A 16,479-nucleotide genomic window follows, 5' to 3' on the forward strand; every position below is an offset into this window, starting at 1 on the left:
AAATGCTATATAGTATGGCATTAATATTATATATACATTAATTATATTAATATCAAAGTGAAAGGAATATTTACAGCCAGAAAAGTAAGTGTTTTCTCGTATCAGGAGATATTTCTTTTATTATATAGTTTTGTGTTTGTTTTTATAGGGATGTGTTGACAGGTGGAGATGTGAACTCAAAGCTTGACATGATATTCATCAGTCAGCCTTGCTGCTCTCAGCTATAAAACTAACACTAACAAATGACATAGCACTGGCTTATTTACCCTCACAAGCTGCAGAGTCATTGGGGCTGTATGGGTGCATTATGTTATACTGGAGAACAAAAGTGCATCATATATAAAATTACAGCAGAAGATGATCAATGTGTGAAAACACACAGCTCTGCAGTTTCCTCTGGATGTGGTTCTTTCAACAAATTATTGGATTAGTAATTTCAAGCCATGATGGAAAAATCAATCACACTTATTGTGCAACCTATATGCCATCAGCCCCTGTGCTGTGGACAAGAGCGTACACTGTTGTAGTGAACTCAAGTGCTGCCCAAGCGATATACCTGCCTGCTTTTGCAGCCTGTGATTCTTCTTGAACTTGTTACAAAGCCCTGTTTAATGAAACAGAAATTCATAGTTATAGAGATTAAAACAGATCTTTGCAGAGCAAAGACTATAACCAAGTTATCTAGCCTGCTGCTGCTTCTATAAGGCCACATACAGTGCATCCCAAAACTCACACATCACTTGTTCCAGGTTTTGTCATTTTACATCCTTATCCCAAAATGGATTAAAAAATTCTACACAATACCCCATAATGACAAAGTGAAATCCTTGCAAATTTAGTTTTTTAAAAACTAGAAAATATGACATGTATTTAAGTATTCGCAACCTTTGCCATGAAACTTAAAACTGAGGTCAGACGCTTCCTGTTTCCTTTGTTCATCTGTCAGATATTACAACAACTTGTTGTCCACCTGTGGAAAATTCAATGACTTGACACACATCTGTCTTTGTAAGGGCTCAAACAAAGCTTTCAATATGTCATTTCATATAAACAAAATTAGAAACAAAAACTGTGTCAGCTGAAATCACACAGTAGTCTGTTACTTTCTAATAATTTGTGTGGTTCATTAATTCATAATTAATTCATAATTATTTGTATAGATTGTTTCAGATAATAGATTGTGATTACGTTGACATTTTTTCAATGTCTTATCAAAGAGGCTTTTTTTTATTGAATGCTATGCGATTGTATGAAAAAGTGCACAGTAGCAGTCAGTTTTCTATACCCACACTGTGTACTAACATAATGTGAAAGTGCACAGCAAATATTAGCAGTCAGATTGCTACAGTTTGCTTGAACAGATTGCTCTAATGGCGCCATGACACAGCTGGACCACCTCTGTGCAGATAAATCACAGGTTTGGTACCAACACACTAATTGCTCTGGAACGGGTGTATGACTGAGGCCACTGCTTTACCTCCTGTTTGTTATGAAAGATCTGAAATGTGCAAATGTCTCTATCAAACAGACAACATCACAGGCACAACTGCACAAACACGGGCTATGTTTATTTCCATGATTTAGAGATATATCTATAACTCAGTGTTGCCAATATCTCCCTTTTTCATTTCATAACCAAATGATGAAAACCAAATAACACCTCAAACATCACACACACGCACAGTAGGCTGGAGATACAGTTCCTCCAGCCTATGACTATTTCCACTGTGACTTGTGGTGCTTGGTTGTGCAAAGGGGTCTAATCAATAAGCACTGCTTTCTCTTCTCAGTATGAGTCATCGATACTGCTGCCCAAAAGCCACTAAACCGCACTCTGTGTCACATCTGCGCACACTTCAAACCATAACCTTTCAGTCTGTGCCATAGCATTAGATGTGAGGGAATTGGGACTTGAGTTGGTGTATTTTGACAGTTCTGGCTGAACTATGTTACACCTCTGCACTTGCCTAAATGCATATATATATATAGAGAGAGAGATATACTGTATTGTTAGTGGTATCTACTAGTTTTTACTTGGTATGCACAGGCTAAAGTAGTACAGTGCTAGATTTTGAGTCATTCTGCAACAGCATCACTTTACAGTCATGTTTAGAGATGCCTTAGCTTAACTCGTTCAAATCAGCTGACTAATGATTGCTTTGTGTGAAACCTGCAATATCTTGCATATGTTTGAGACAGCCAAGCATCACTGATTGCTGTGAAATATGATCAGCGGTTACAGAAACCACAGATACATGCTGCATATGAAGACTGAGAAAAGTATACTTTCGCAGCACTATAGTGGCTGTGAGCGCTACAGTCTGATTGATACTATAATATATTACAATGCATTTGCACTCAGTGCAGTGGCATCAATATCACAGTATGTTTTCTGACAGACTACTATCAGCACATGGTGATTACTCAGGCGGAGTCGTGTTAACATTTAAAAGTGAAAACAAAAAGGAAAAGCACTAGTGAGTGCGTCAAGAGTTTCCCACAGAGGTATTTACACGTATTTTTTATCACAGCCAAGTATCCAGTTTTTTTCATTTTCATATAACACTGAAAAGATCCAGTGTAAAAAGTACATTTCCATACAACAAAGCATTATTTTATAAATTTTAGGGAAAAAAATTTTCATGACTCGTGTGATTAAAAAAATCTAAAATCAACATCAGAGATGGAAACGCAAAGGTAAAGGAAACGCAATATATCGGTCTGCACACAGCCCACTAAAGAAAATCAAAGAAGTCAACTTTCAGACGTGCGTCCGTGAACCTATTTATCACCACAAGTATTAGAAAAAGTAGCTAGTTTACTAACCAAGAGTGGTGGTTTGCTGTCCAAGTCAAAATGAACCTCTTGTGTAGACATACTGAGAAAAAAGGAATCTCCTCTAACAACAGAGAAGCTGTGTGTAAGCGGTATTGTGGTAATTTTATTTGTGTGTGTGCACATGAAGGTGCTTGTGCACATGAAGGCGCGTGTGCACACGTGTGTTTGTGCGCATATGTTTTCAGGATAACATCACCTCCCAAATTAGCTCTCCCACACAAAACTGCAGAGGTCATCTAACCTGGTATGGCCAATCGCCGGGTGGGTGTGTGAATGTTATGCAGCCTCCCCCCACACTGACTTTACTGCAGGCAGAGAAAACTGACAGCAGTGGTTGTTCAGCAGATTTGTAGGGATCACCCCAATAACATAGAAGTAGGCGTGTCAAAGGCGAAGAAGTAAGCACAAGATAATAAGAATCTCCAGACTATTGTTCTGTCTGAAATGTCACTTTGAATTGTGGAAAATGGTTAGAAGACAGTCTGGGGTGTAATGTCTTCATGTGACACAAATATGACTTTTTCCAAACATATGGAGGCTAGCTGTGTTGGACCTTTTATTGTTTATATAAGTCTTGCTGTGCAATGAACTTAGTTTTACTTTCAATTTGGGTTTTGACTTCTGACAATTTTGAAAAAGAAGAAAAAAAGACAAACAGTTATTACAAAACTCAAAATTGAGGGCTTCCTGATTGATGTGCACAAGTCCAAAATCTCTGCAGCCTCCTAATGTGGACAATTCAGACCAGTTAGTCTTAACACCTCAGTTACATCACTGCAGTAATGTGCATCATATTTCTGTTGGCATAAAAACTAGTGACACAAGATCAGATCACTGGAATAAGCAGAATTGTCTTATGGAGCTGCTGGACATCAGAGCAGAGATGCTAAAGGATGGCCTTCATTTTTATTACCTGCTTTAAAGATTGCTTTTGAAACACAGCAATTTATTTCTGCAAGACCCTAAATGGACTGGACTGAAAGAAGTCAGAATTCTAATGCGTTTAATTAATGCTCTGGACAAGAATTTGGATGAATACAAAACCTGCAAAATGCATTGTGAAACGAATGAACTGAGTGAATGGATGATCAACAGTTGAGTGGGGCCTACTCCCACGCTTACCTGTGGTCTTTTCTGAGTACTCAGAAATTGCAAAAGCAAGATGATGACACAAAGTAGATAATCAAGGAAGAATATGGTGTCCAGCTCCTTTTTAGCAATGTCGGACATTTCTTTGTGCTCACTGAGCAGGATATTAGTGATCAGTCACATGATTAACATGGTGTCTTTCATTTCTTCACCCCTCAGATCTCAGCTGGATATTTGCATTGTACCACTATAGTTTTGCACATTTTTTCCCGTGCTTAACATTTATAAAACATCACTTATGTGTATTCTTAAAGCTCGAGATGTCACACATGCGAGAGCAATGTGTGAAAAAATGTTTTTTCTCTGCTATCTCAGCATGCTTGTGCCCTCTAGCCCACTCACACATGTACACACGCCCACATACACATCCACATGCATCCAGCCATGGCTTTTGAAGGTTTTGACGTGGGCGAAGCATCTGTGTCAACTCTTTCCTGTGGGGAGACTTTCCACTTGCTTTTATTTCCATGAGGGTTTTGCGCATGAGTCTTTGTGAACCTGACAGTTGAATTTTTTCTCTTTGTGCACGCATAGAATTTATTGTATCATGTAGCCCGTCCACTTCTGTTCACTCTATCTGTTCTTCTGGGCTTATTTAGTAATACAGAACACAGGCTGGTTCTGGGCAATCACTTTTCCTGACAATCACTGGCATAATTAGTGCATCTGTTCCTTCTCAAAATGTATGTTGGAAAGCTCTGCACATGCTCTAATCCAATCTCTCACAGGCTGCTTTTCTTTTCTGCACTTTTTGGGTGTTTTATTCCATCATCAGTTACTTGCAAGCAGTCTGCAAACTTGTTCCCTTGTTGTTTTTCTCAATTACACAGGAAGAGGTTAAGACAAGCAGATTTTTTGGGTGCGCAGGTGTACCTTGTCATCGTCATAAGATGCAATATTCTTTCTAGATTTAGTGCATATACATATACATGCTCTGTGGCAACTGTTGTGCTTGTTGTGCAGTCGTCAGATTTAAGGATAAAGCTGTGCCTCTGGAAACCAAAGTGGGTCAGAGTCACACCAAAATACTTGGCAATTGCTCAAAACTAGAATTCTGAAATGTTGACAATAAAAGAAAAGATTAGACTTGGGATTAGGTTTGAGACGCAGCAGCTCTGCTTCAGACATTTGAGGCAGTAAGCTGAGTCTATAGATAACCCCAGCGCTGCTATCACATGTGCAGTGTGTTACCATATAAGACAGCAATATGACTCACCCCACTCACTGACCTACTATGTGGGAAGTCATGATTCATGCAAGCTGCATTTAAGCAGGCAGAGTCCAAAAATATTCTAGCATGCCATCACACAAACACATACACAACTGTCACACGCACACACACTTACGCATAGCTCACTTGCTCAGTCATACTCACCTCCCACAAACATTGATAGGCTCAGATTCTGTTGGTAACACACAGTGAGAGACTTGACAAAGTTGTCAGAGCAAAGAGTGGAATAACAAGATGACTGGATGTATGCTGATGCCTTTCTGAGGTAATGCCAACTGGCACCACTTTATTGTTATGAATATTATCTGTTTTTCTGTCTTTGTGTTGAATGAAAAGATGACAGAAGAAGTAAGTAAACTCTTATGCAGGTGTTTGGTTCAGTGAAAGTTGCTGTATTTTGGTGAAATGCAGCCATAACTCTGGATAATATTCTCTGTTGCTTTACACGACTTTGTTCAGCAGATTTTTCGAGACCAATTGTAGTGGAATACAACTATAAATAGCTTCTTGATTCTTATGTGATATAAAACCAAAATGTCACAGAGTATTTGAAGAAGAGTCTAGAATATGGTTAGAAAACATGTGGCTAACACTGTTAACCATCAGTTTAGATGCCTTTATGCAGCAGACAAATGTTTCAAGCTTTCACTCATAATATTTTCTCGATGTCGGTGCACTTTCTATTTAGATGCTGACCTTCTTATCAGATTCTTCTCATTGTCTTTGATGATTTCCATTCAGCTCGGGCTCCACATTATTGGCCTTTTAAAGGTCTGTTTTTTTCAGTGATGTGGCTAAGGTCACTGTCAGGACCTTTCCAAAACTGAGAGATAAGAGTCATGGTGTTAGTGAGGCTGTTTGCAGACTGATGCAGGTTTATGGTCTGTAGTCTATAATCAGTTTCAACAGCAAGAACACTTCAAGAGGACGCAGAGCTTGGGTTGGGATGAAGAGCTGTTGAGGACGTTTAATGGAAGGATACAAAGTAGGTTCATCCTCAGCCCAGAAAATGAAATCAGTAGTCTAGCAGATGTAGTCTAGTTCAGTGACTGAGTCGTTTGGTGCCACGGCGCAAGAGTTGATGATCGGGTGTGAAATTTATGGTTTTCGGGGTATTTATCGTTAACTCGGTTTCCCTGGGTCTTTTCCCGTGTTGTAGTTGTGTGTCTTATTTTGAAAGACATATTTACGTGTTACCATAGCGACCAGAGAGCATTTAGGGCAGAGATGAGGATTTTAATCTCAATGTTGTTGGCACATTTCAGGAGGACACTGCTAATAGAGTTACACAATTACACATTATTATTATTTTTGTAAAATACCACAGTTTTTGTCTTGGTTGTATCAATTCATTTCACAAACAACTTTTTGAAACATCTGAGGTGTGAGGAAGCAGGGCAAAGTGTCTTTCTTTCTGATTACGCTTCCACATACCTCAGCATTTGTATGTATCAGCAGAATGTCTCAGACATGGATGTCTTGCATATATTATCTCAGGATCGATATCAGCAGCCTAGTGACCTTATAAAAAGCCGTTCGCTTTATCAGTACCTCAGGCATGGATGTTTGTGAACTTTCTGTGGTAAGAGTGGAAAGCCCCCAAAAAACAGTTTGGCAAGAATCTCAATTCATAGTCTTAATAGAAGCAATTCACTTCTGGGATGATTTTATGTTGGTGTTCAAATGAAAAATGCAGAGGATGTTCTGTTTAAAATCATCCATCTTTCTTGAAGGTGTGAAGAAAAATTGGATTTGCATTTAAATGCTCAGTTCCTTCCTGTGTTGCAGTTTGCTTGCAAAGCTATCAACCTTGTGATTTAACAGTGTTGGCTGAATACTGAGAGTGCAATTAAAAATGTTTAGACACTACTGTGAGTACATAAGATAGCATGTTTTGTCTGTGACACTAACAGCTCAAAGACGGAATGAGTAATTATAAATTTGTATTTTTTCTTGAACTATTTCTGGAATTTAATGTGTGTGAATGTGTGTGTGAATGGGTGGATGACTGGATCTGTAAAGCGCTTTGGGGTCCTTAGGGACTAGTAAATACAGGCCATTTACCATTTAATGGCATTCAACGGGTTATGCAACAGGCTTATGAGCCATAGAGGTCAGAGAGTTTTATCAATTCATAGATTAGCCCTACTGAAGTTAGAACATAAGTAACACAGATCATTGTGATCAAGGGAGCATGTTGAATATGTGTTTTAACTACTACACAAATTGCAGCCTTCAAGTCCGAGTTTTTGGATGGACAAGCACATTGTGATGTCACATAGGGGGAAACTATCTGTTAAAGCCAAAATAAATTGGCCTCATGTGGCTCATATTGGAACTATAGTCTTTACCTAATCGTTCAATCCCAGAGATTTGGAATTTGTATGAAAGAGCACGGAGTTTCCTTTCTGGTGCACTTCTTCTTATCTTATTCTTATTACTCACTTTAAATGTTTATTTCAGGCACTTCCACACAGAAGTCCAGTTGGTCAGATGCGGAGTCTTTTATTTTAGATGATCAATTGCTCTCTCTAACCTCATCATGCGTACTTTTTCATCTATTCATCCATGACCACTTATTTACTTTCATCGCAGGTACACCCTGGACATCGCAGGGCAGACCTGCAACATACTTTGTTGTAGTGAGATCCTAATTAAGCCCCTTTGCTTTCATAAAAAGATTTAAATTGGAGGAAAATCTCAGCATTTCTGTGGGTTGTGAACAGCGAGATTGTGGCTCGATTTTTTTAATACATATAAACACCATCTTTTGGGTCATATCCGATTTGGACCTTGGGACCTACTATGTCAGCCGCTTGGTTATAGAGTTCCATGCCCTGCCTGCTACCATCTTGCACCCTGCTGTTATGTGCTAGATTGTCTCAGTAGCAGCCTCAGTCCAGCTTTGTCCAGTCATTGGTACGATTTTTCAATATCAGCCACTTCATCTATCTTCTGGTCATACATGCCATGCAGGGGCCTGTCCTTCTACGATGGTTCCTCTTCTTGCTTCTATTCATCACCCGGTTTGTGCTGTGTGAAGTATTCACTAAGCACATGATTGGTTGTGGCCATCTTCCTGATGTATTCATTGATCTTTTATGTTTCATTCTGGGTAGTGGTTCTGATACTCACCAGCCCTTGGCAAGGGTCTTGGACTTGAGATGAAACCCACCAGGTGAGGAACTTTCTTGTCTTGATGTCAGTGGCTTTTACCGCCCTATTATCCCAGCAAGGTATCTGATGACTGGCAGGGCATAGGTGTTGTTCTTCCCATTCAGCATTGAATGATCAGCAAAATTGATGTATTGTTCACTCCTGGCTTGATGTCATCCATGTAGAGGAGGCAGTATCCATAGCCAGTCATGCTAATGATCTGGCCAAGGGGGTTCAGTAGGAAAAGAGCACTCCTTGATAAATCCTGCACTCGATGGTAACTTGTGCAACTGGCTTGAAGTTGGCCTCTAGGGTTGTTCTCCTTATCCCCATTTAATTCCCAATGAAGGCTCTTAGGGTTCTGTTGAGCTTGTATAGTTCGAAGTATTTCAGGATCCATGTGTGAAGTGTTGAAGTGGTTCAAGTGGTGCGCAGGTTGACCACTCTGGAGCTTGAAAGAGACTAGCCATCGGCCTTGGCCTGAAACTAAGACCCAAACCTAGCTTGTAGTGTTATCCTAGATCCACTCTAACTGCACCTGGTTGGCACTCCATTAATGTGACACCAAAACTAAAACAGATTCTAAAAGCTATATAAAATCTTATATAAAATTTTCCAATGATGATAATAGGACAAAACAGGACAAAAGGTTGGAAACGTTAAACATCTACAGTTTCAGTCAGATAGATCACGTTTGAAATATAATGTGTGTACAGCCTCCCTGCCCTTTACTTCAATTAACTATGATATAGATAGAAATTGAAGTATTTAAAAATCAGATAGATGGATGTGCTCTTCTAAGACAGTGAAACTCTATTGCTATGAGGGTAAAGAGAAGTAAACTGTTTCATTTAAGGAAGTGAAGCCTTTCTTAAAATAATAACAATAATAATCAGCATGTTGTATTCAACGACATTATATGTGGATGAGTGTTGCGAGTTCCAGGAGAACTGAATGCAATTTTAATTTGTACTTTACTCAGTATGACTATCTAATGACATAGTCATACTCTGGATTAGAAGCTTCTACTTACCTCAACATCATCATCACACTTCTTGCTGACATTTGCCACCTTGAACAGTTCCAGGGGCATCCGTCGCTTTGCCTAATTTGATAATTCCAATTAAAACTGTGTTTATCCTCAGTGTGATTACAGTCATCTGTCTCGAGTGCTCCCCACTAATTGTGTACAATGATACAGCTTTCATGTTAGTTTCCCTCTGAGTGTACTGCCTCAGTAGATAATGCTGTTAGACTGTAGTAGCAGCAGTTGAGACTAATCTTATTTATTACAAGACGCCACAGTGTGCAGACTCACATGGATTCAGACACAGTCATGTTGTTTACATCCTTGGTCACAATTTTTTATAAAAAGAAAGAAAACAACAACTCAATGCCTATTAGACATGATCTTCCTACACTAAGCTGTAGGGAAAGCCTTTCTACTATGCCTCCTTTCAGACTTGTAGCAGGTGTTAATGAACATGCCTGTGGGGCTGATTCCATATTCTTGACAATTGTTATGATAACTTTAAAGGTAAATTCCAGAGAGGTTTAATACTATAAAAATTGCCCATGCCTTCCTTGTACAGTTTTGGCACCATTACTGACTGAATTTGACATGTTTTTTATTCAATTCAATTCATTATAGTTTTATTTATATAACACCACATCACAACAACAGTCACCTTTACACAGTCACAATAGTCTTAAGCCTTTTTTGGGAAGATAAAGACTCTACAATCATACAGAGGAAACCTCAACAATCCCATTTTAGCTAGCACTTAGCGACAGTGGGAAAGAAAAACTGCCTTTTAACGGGAAGTAACCACCAGCAGAGCCAAGTTTAGGGAGGTTGCATCTGCTACAACCGTTTGGGGTTGATGGGAGAAGACGGGATAAACTGTGGAGGTGATTAAATGCAGACTGGTGTATAAACACATAGTGAGTTAAGGAACTTAACCTTAACTATGTGCTTTATCAAAAAAGGATAAAGCACATAGAGCTTATGGTTAGGGCACCCTGCCTACTTTCAAGCCTAATGTTGAAAGTAGACAGGGTGTCTATTTCCCAAATTTAAACTGGGAGCTGGTTGCACAGAAGAAGGGCCTCAAAACTCAAGGCTCAGTCTCCCTAAGAACCCTAAGAACTACTAAGAACTACAAGTAAGCCAGCAGTCTGAGAGCAAATGACTGAATTTGGGTGATGTGGTAGAATGAGGTGTTTAATTAAGATAAGATGGGGCCTGTGAGAACGTGTGCGGTTTTAGATAGAAAGAAGGCAACAAATCAGAGATGCTTGATTCCCTTGTATATATAACTAGTGATAACTAGTGATCCTGAACCATGCACTAGTTATGCCTCAATAGGCTTAGGCTTCTCACGATGCAGAGCATTTCTTCTTCACTTACCTCTTTTCACTCTCTGTCTAAATATAGTAGTGGAGCAATTAATAAACTGGCCCTTCCTCCTATAGTTTGCCTTTTGTCCCATCTCTCTCTGCTCTCTCCTCTTTTCCCTTACTCCTAACCAGTTGTAGCAGATTACTGCCCCTCCCTGATCCTGATTCTGCTTTCTCTGGAGCTGCCGTCCTGCTAAAATAGAGATCTTACAATATAAAGTCACCTAGGTGACTGTTGTGTTGTTATGAACTGGCATTATATAATGAAATGTAATTGAAATAGGACTGAATTGAATGTTTTAAAACTAGGACTTAATAGATGATATTTCCCCATCTCCTTCATGGTTTGAGACTCAGCTAAAGAGGAAAGAGGCTAGTTTCACATGAAATGCTGGAGTGCACTGATATCATAGTGTTCTCTGGAACAGTATGTTTTTTATTATAGGAAAAAACATGCATCTGCCACTAGGGCTCAGTCTAATCATAACTTAGTCCGTCTCCTTCCTTCCACCCACACTGCATGTTAGCTAGTCTGCTGAGACACTGAGAGAAAGGGGAACACTTTATAGAGCACATTATAGCACACTGTCACACATTACAATCCCACCTTCTTAAATCCCCCAAACCAAAACCTGTCATGTGATACAATCAAGCTGAAGCTGACTCACACATTCTGCTGTTTTTCCCTTTTCACTTCACTGATTTTCTATGCAAATGTGATTTTTCTCTTCAGGGGCTAAACGTTACTCAACTTAGCTGTGTTTCTCCATAACAATCATGAGACCTACTGAACAGATTACAATTGATGTGTGTGACGGAGGAAAGAATGATGCAGGAAGCCTTAAACAGGCCTTAAAAACCTTTTGGCTGGTAGTATATTAGCAGAATAATCATTTGCTAATGTTAGAGAAGAATGCAGTAATACCAGTAATATTATAAAATAGATGTGACTGACACATTTAAGCTAAGTAGAAGGGAAGAAATCTTTTACATCCATCTGTGCATCTAATCAAACTTCTGCCACAAACTGCTATTTTGTGGTGTGTGTGTGTGTGTGTGTGTGTGTGTGTGTGTGTGTGTGTGCGCGCAGACACGTGTGTTATGCTGCATCATTGTGTTGTGTTATCATTGCATTTTCCTCCGACTGCAAGTGAATTGAATTCTAGGGTGCAAACATCACGTTCACATGGCCTTGAACCTTGCAGCTACATCTGAAAACATTATTCTTGGAAGACAGATCATGATCCTGCAAAACTAACTGAGAAGTGTTTAGTGAAAGTATCATAACTATATATCATTTGGACCAGACTAGACTGACATACTTCAACAACAAGAACAGCTGTCACATCTTACTGTGTGCTTTGACCACCCCAGTCAAATCATTATTACAACTCAGTCACAACAAAGGCCACAAACAACCTTAATGCAACGATTTCTTGCAAAGGCAGCTCACAGTTTTCACTTCCCTTATTTGTGGTGTATGCTCAGTATGCATTTGTTTGTATCAGATATTTCTAATAGACTTTAAAAAAGTATAGAATAGGTGATTGACAAGTATTTTGTCCTCAGATGTCTTGCACAAAAGACCAGAACCCCAGGCTGTGATTTCTCATTTTCAAACATGGTTTAAAGCAAAATCAGTTTCTTCATAAACCAGAGGTCAAAAACGGGTCATGCAGTTGCTAACTCATTTGTATAATTGCAATACTTCCTCCCTTTTATTTATGTCTTTATTTATGTTGTCAAATTCAACTGGCCAATTTATTGTTGGCTAGTTAGAGAAAGAAGAGGATGAAGATTGTAGTCCCAACTACATATCTGCAGAGGTATGGAGAAGACGGAAGTGAGCGGGGGTTTTGGAACAGATTGTATAGCACACTCTTGGAGAGTGAGAGGATGTTTTAGAAATGGTACTGTGTACTCGTACCAGTTTTCAAGATCCAGGGTGATATGGAGAGTTGTAGTAACTACAAAACAATACATTCATGAGCCATACCATGAAGCTGTGGGAAAGAGTTATGAAGTGAGGTGATGATATAGGCATAGGTATCGCTGTAGCTCAGGAGGTAGAGTAGGTCTCTTCTATGAATGGGTGAATGAGGCATGTTAGTAAAGTAAAGTGCTTTGAGTGCTCTACCAGAGTAGAAGCGTGCTACATTAGAACCAGTCCATTTACCATTTACCTTTATTGGTTTCAGGCCAAGAAAGAGCAAGCGATAGATATGATGGCTGCTTTGAGAATGTTAATGGAGAAAATAAATAAGGTTAGAAGGAGTTGTTTGTGGAATTCCTCTTCCAGAGAGCGTTTTCATTCAAAAAAACTGTAAGTCAATTAGAGTTTTTGTTGGTTTATAGGTTATTTGGTATTTTATGAGTAAGTCATAAAAGTGCTTTCTTGCTAGGTCTAGTAAAATTAGCTACACCTGCCCACACCTTTCCCACTTTCCGTGAGATAACCCAAAGAATGGGAAGATCCAACAGGCTCAGAAAACTGATTTGTGATTGAAGACAAAATCATTGTGAAGGTGCTCATCAGCAGATTTTTAATGTTACAGGATGCTAGTTGTGTTTTCTCCACTAGCGCTTTTTCTCTGCCAGAAAATGTCTTCATATGTAAAACTGTAAGGCACTTAGAGTTTCCTTCTGTGTTTACATGATTATTTGGCCATTTTAACAGTAGGAGTTTGTGTGTTTTCCCATATTTTATACGTATATGTTTTAAAAAAGAAGCAAAAAGTCCACTGAGCACCCTTTTCTGTAAAAACAGCCCTGTGGCACATTATCTGTCAGTCAAAAGCATCTCAGTGTATACAGCGTCCAGCACCATGCATTACTCTTTAATTAGTACAATTCCACATAGAGGCGTAAAGGCATTTCTCTCTGTAATCAGATTTTTTAGACATTTGTCTGATAGCTTTTCACCTTTCCTGCTTTTGTGTGTGTGTGTGAAGGAAGATACCTCTAGGTCTGTCGTCACTGGGGCGAGTGACCAGAATGGAACGTTTGACATGAAAACGTTTCCACAGGGGCACGTGCTGCGTGTGCATGTTCCCAGAGTTCAACTTCTTGTGGTCTGAATAGGAAATTAGGCAGACTTACTGCCATGACAGTCAGGCACAAAACCTCAAAGGCCATGCCCATTTGATGCTATTTACTTTTACACACCTAAGAATGCAACTGCGATAGGATAGGCCAAAAGACCCATTGTGGAAGACTCTGATTCTCTCTAGCTCTCCTATAGAGCTTTCCTAGTAACTGTCTTCCCTTATAACTATTCCCGTAAATCCAAGCGTGGATTACCAACCAGGCTCAGTGGATGACTGTCCTGTCCACTTTGCCTCCAGGTTATCTTTGTGTGACTACATTAGTGGTAGTTTGATTAAAGGCAACTAAAACTGTAAGGGTCAGACAGTCAATCCTGTCTTACTGTGTATCCTTGTGTTATTGCATGAAATCAGGACTTATCTACCCAGTCTGAGCAATGAAGACTGAAAGCACTGGGAAAGAACCAGGATTTTTATTTGAACTGTGTTAAGGTTCACTGATTTGTTTGTTATAGCATTTTATACTAATTAAGAACAATATTCTGCTAATGGTTTAATTTATTTTTTCTCTCCAAGGCGTATAAATTAAGGTTTTTTAACAGGAGCACCACCAGTAGTGGTAAATAAGAACACTGGACTGGGGGACAACAGACCTGCCCCAATAATGAGTTAACCAACTTTTTTTACTGGGTCGACTTGACCTGATCATTAGCATTACACTCTCACAAGCGAAAAGGTTTGGGGTTCAAACCTCTTGGACAGCAAGGCTTTTCTGTGTGGAGCTCTTCGCTGTGACTGTGTTGGTTTTCCTCCCCCGGTTACTGTATAGAATAAAGCACTGTGTGAATGTGCCTTGTAGTTAAAAGTGTGCAGTCAGTTAAACTAGAAAAGTAGTATTTTGGTGCCAGGTTATTGTGTTAAATAATCTTTAAAAGCTGATAATAAAACTGTCCCCATTTGCCATAGGAGCAGTTTGGTCGTACAAATATTAGATGAATGTCTGTTATTCTACTTTTCTCAAGTTTTCTTGGAGTCCACCTGAAAGATGTACACTTAGTTGTGCAGTGTAATTTAAGTCAGTGTCTTCATAAAAAATAGGTGTGCATGTGGATGTCCACAAGAAGGGTAATTTCAAACACTCATAGACCTCAAAAGTAAATGCATCAAAGTGTACAGTGTGGTTTTGTTTCCTGGTTATTGACTGGATATGATTTTAATGTGACATGACAAGCAGTAATGTAGGGAATACCTGTGAATTTCAGGTGTATATGCATATTTTGTATTGAAACGTACACAACAACAATCACTGGCTTTAAATGTTGAACTAGGAGTGAGCACGTGAAACAGCAGTCAGTCATGAGGCTGGCTACAGCAGACCACTGGGGCTGATGTCAGCCCTGCGGTATGTGCCTGCCGGGCTTGGCTGTAAGCTGACCCCCCCTCTATTTTGCTTCTATTTCCAGGGCGTGAGCGGAATGTCCGTGGATGAGAAGTCTGAAGCCCCCATGTATGTGTATGAGTCAACAGTTCATTGTACCAATATCCTCCTCTGCCTCAACGACCAGCGGAAGCAGGATATCCTGTGTGATGTGACTGTCCTGGTGGAAGGCAAGGAATTCCGAGGACATCGGGCTGTGCTGGCTGCATGCAGCGAGTATTTCCTCCAGGCGTTGGTGGGCCAGGCAGAGAATGGCTTGGTTGTTAGCCTTCCTGAAGAGGTAAGTGTATCTATCGTATTGTTTCCCCTGACAGGTTTTGGTTGCAAGGGTGCAAAGGGTGCTGCGTTTTAGACAATGCAACAATAAAAACTCCTTGCTGGTGCAAATGCAAAAACAATAGCAATAGCTTTTGCACACTTGCAGACAATCTTTGACTATGCCTTCTATCTACTCCCACCTCAAGCTAAAACACACAGCTCTTAACAACTCATGTGTTTTTATCACGTAAAAATCAACAAGGAAGGTTGCTGGTTTAGCTCAGTGCGTTGAGCAGCTGGCCTGGGTTCAAGTCCCGTCTCTCTGTCTCCCTCTGCTTTCCTGTCATCTCTTCACTGTCTCTGTCAATAAAGCTGATAAAAGACAAAATCTTACATGAGTACTACTGTGATGATTTTCTATGGTTATTATTCAAATATGGCTTATGCCTGCACAATAGATCCAAACAAGGAACAAAATATACAACATGGCTCATTAGGAATACCACTGTGTTTCATAGAGGGAGGGGTCATTTATGGCCAGGTGTGATTCTGTTTTCGTTCAGTAAACCATTCTTTGATCTTGATGATGTTGTAGTGTGTATATAGTGGATAATTATGCTTATCTAGATCACTTAGAGCTGCTTTGGAGTTCCCTCAGAACATGAGGAGGAAGCTGAAAGCTAAATAAATATGCTAAATAAATTCAAACAGGACCCTAGGGTGGGGGCAGGTTATCTACGTGTTTAAAACATATTGTAATATGTCACAGCAGCTATGTAATACATTATATATCATTTTTTTTGTGAACACGAATCTGTCCCAGGACCTCCCCACCCTTCCACATACATACATGGAAAACATCTAAATACTTTCTGTCACTCCGATGAATACATCAGGAGCAATTGCCCAAGGACACTTTGGCATGCAGACTGGAGCACCTAATTGAACCACCTGCCTTCTGAATA

At 39.6% G+C, this 16,479-nt stretch overlaps 1 protein-coding gene across 2 annotated transcripts in view; it reads left to right on the forward strand.

The window, feature by feature from the left end:
• bach2b (BACH transcriptional regulator 2b) overlaps nt 1-16,479 on the forward strand; it is a 100,453-nt gene that overhangs the window by 42,297 nt on the left and 41,677 nt on the right. For both annotated transcript variants that reach the window (XM_085247479.1, XM_085247480.1), the window contains one exon: nt 15,282-15,536. In XM_085247479.1, coding sequence (XP_085103605.1) covers nt 15,282-15,536 — 255 coding nt within the window. The remainder of the gene's footprint in view (nt 1-15,281; nt 15,537-16,479) is intronic.

The sequence above is a fragment of the Mchenga conophoros genome, linkage group LG15 (assembly GCF_057382185.1).
Source record: "Mchenga conophoros isolate Kocher_MC1m ecotype Shallow Benthic linkage group LG15, M_conophoros_male_GT1.1, whole genome shotgun sequence".
NCBI classification, from domain to species: Eukaryota; Metazoa; Chordata; class Actinopteri; order Cichliformes; family Cichlidae; genus Mchenga; species Mchenga conophoros.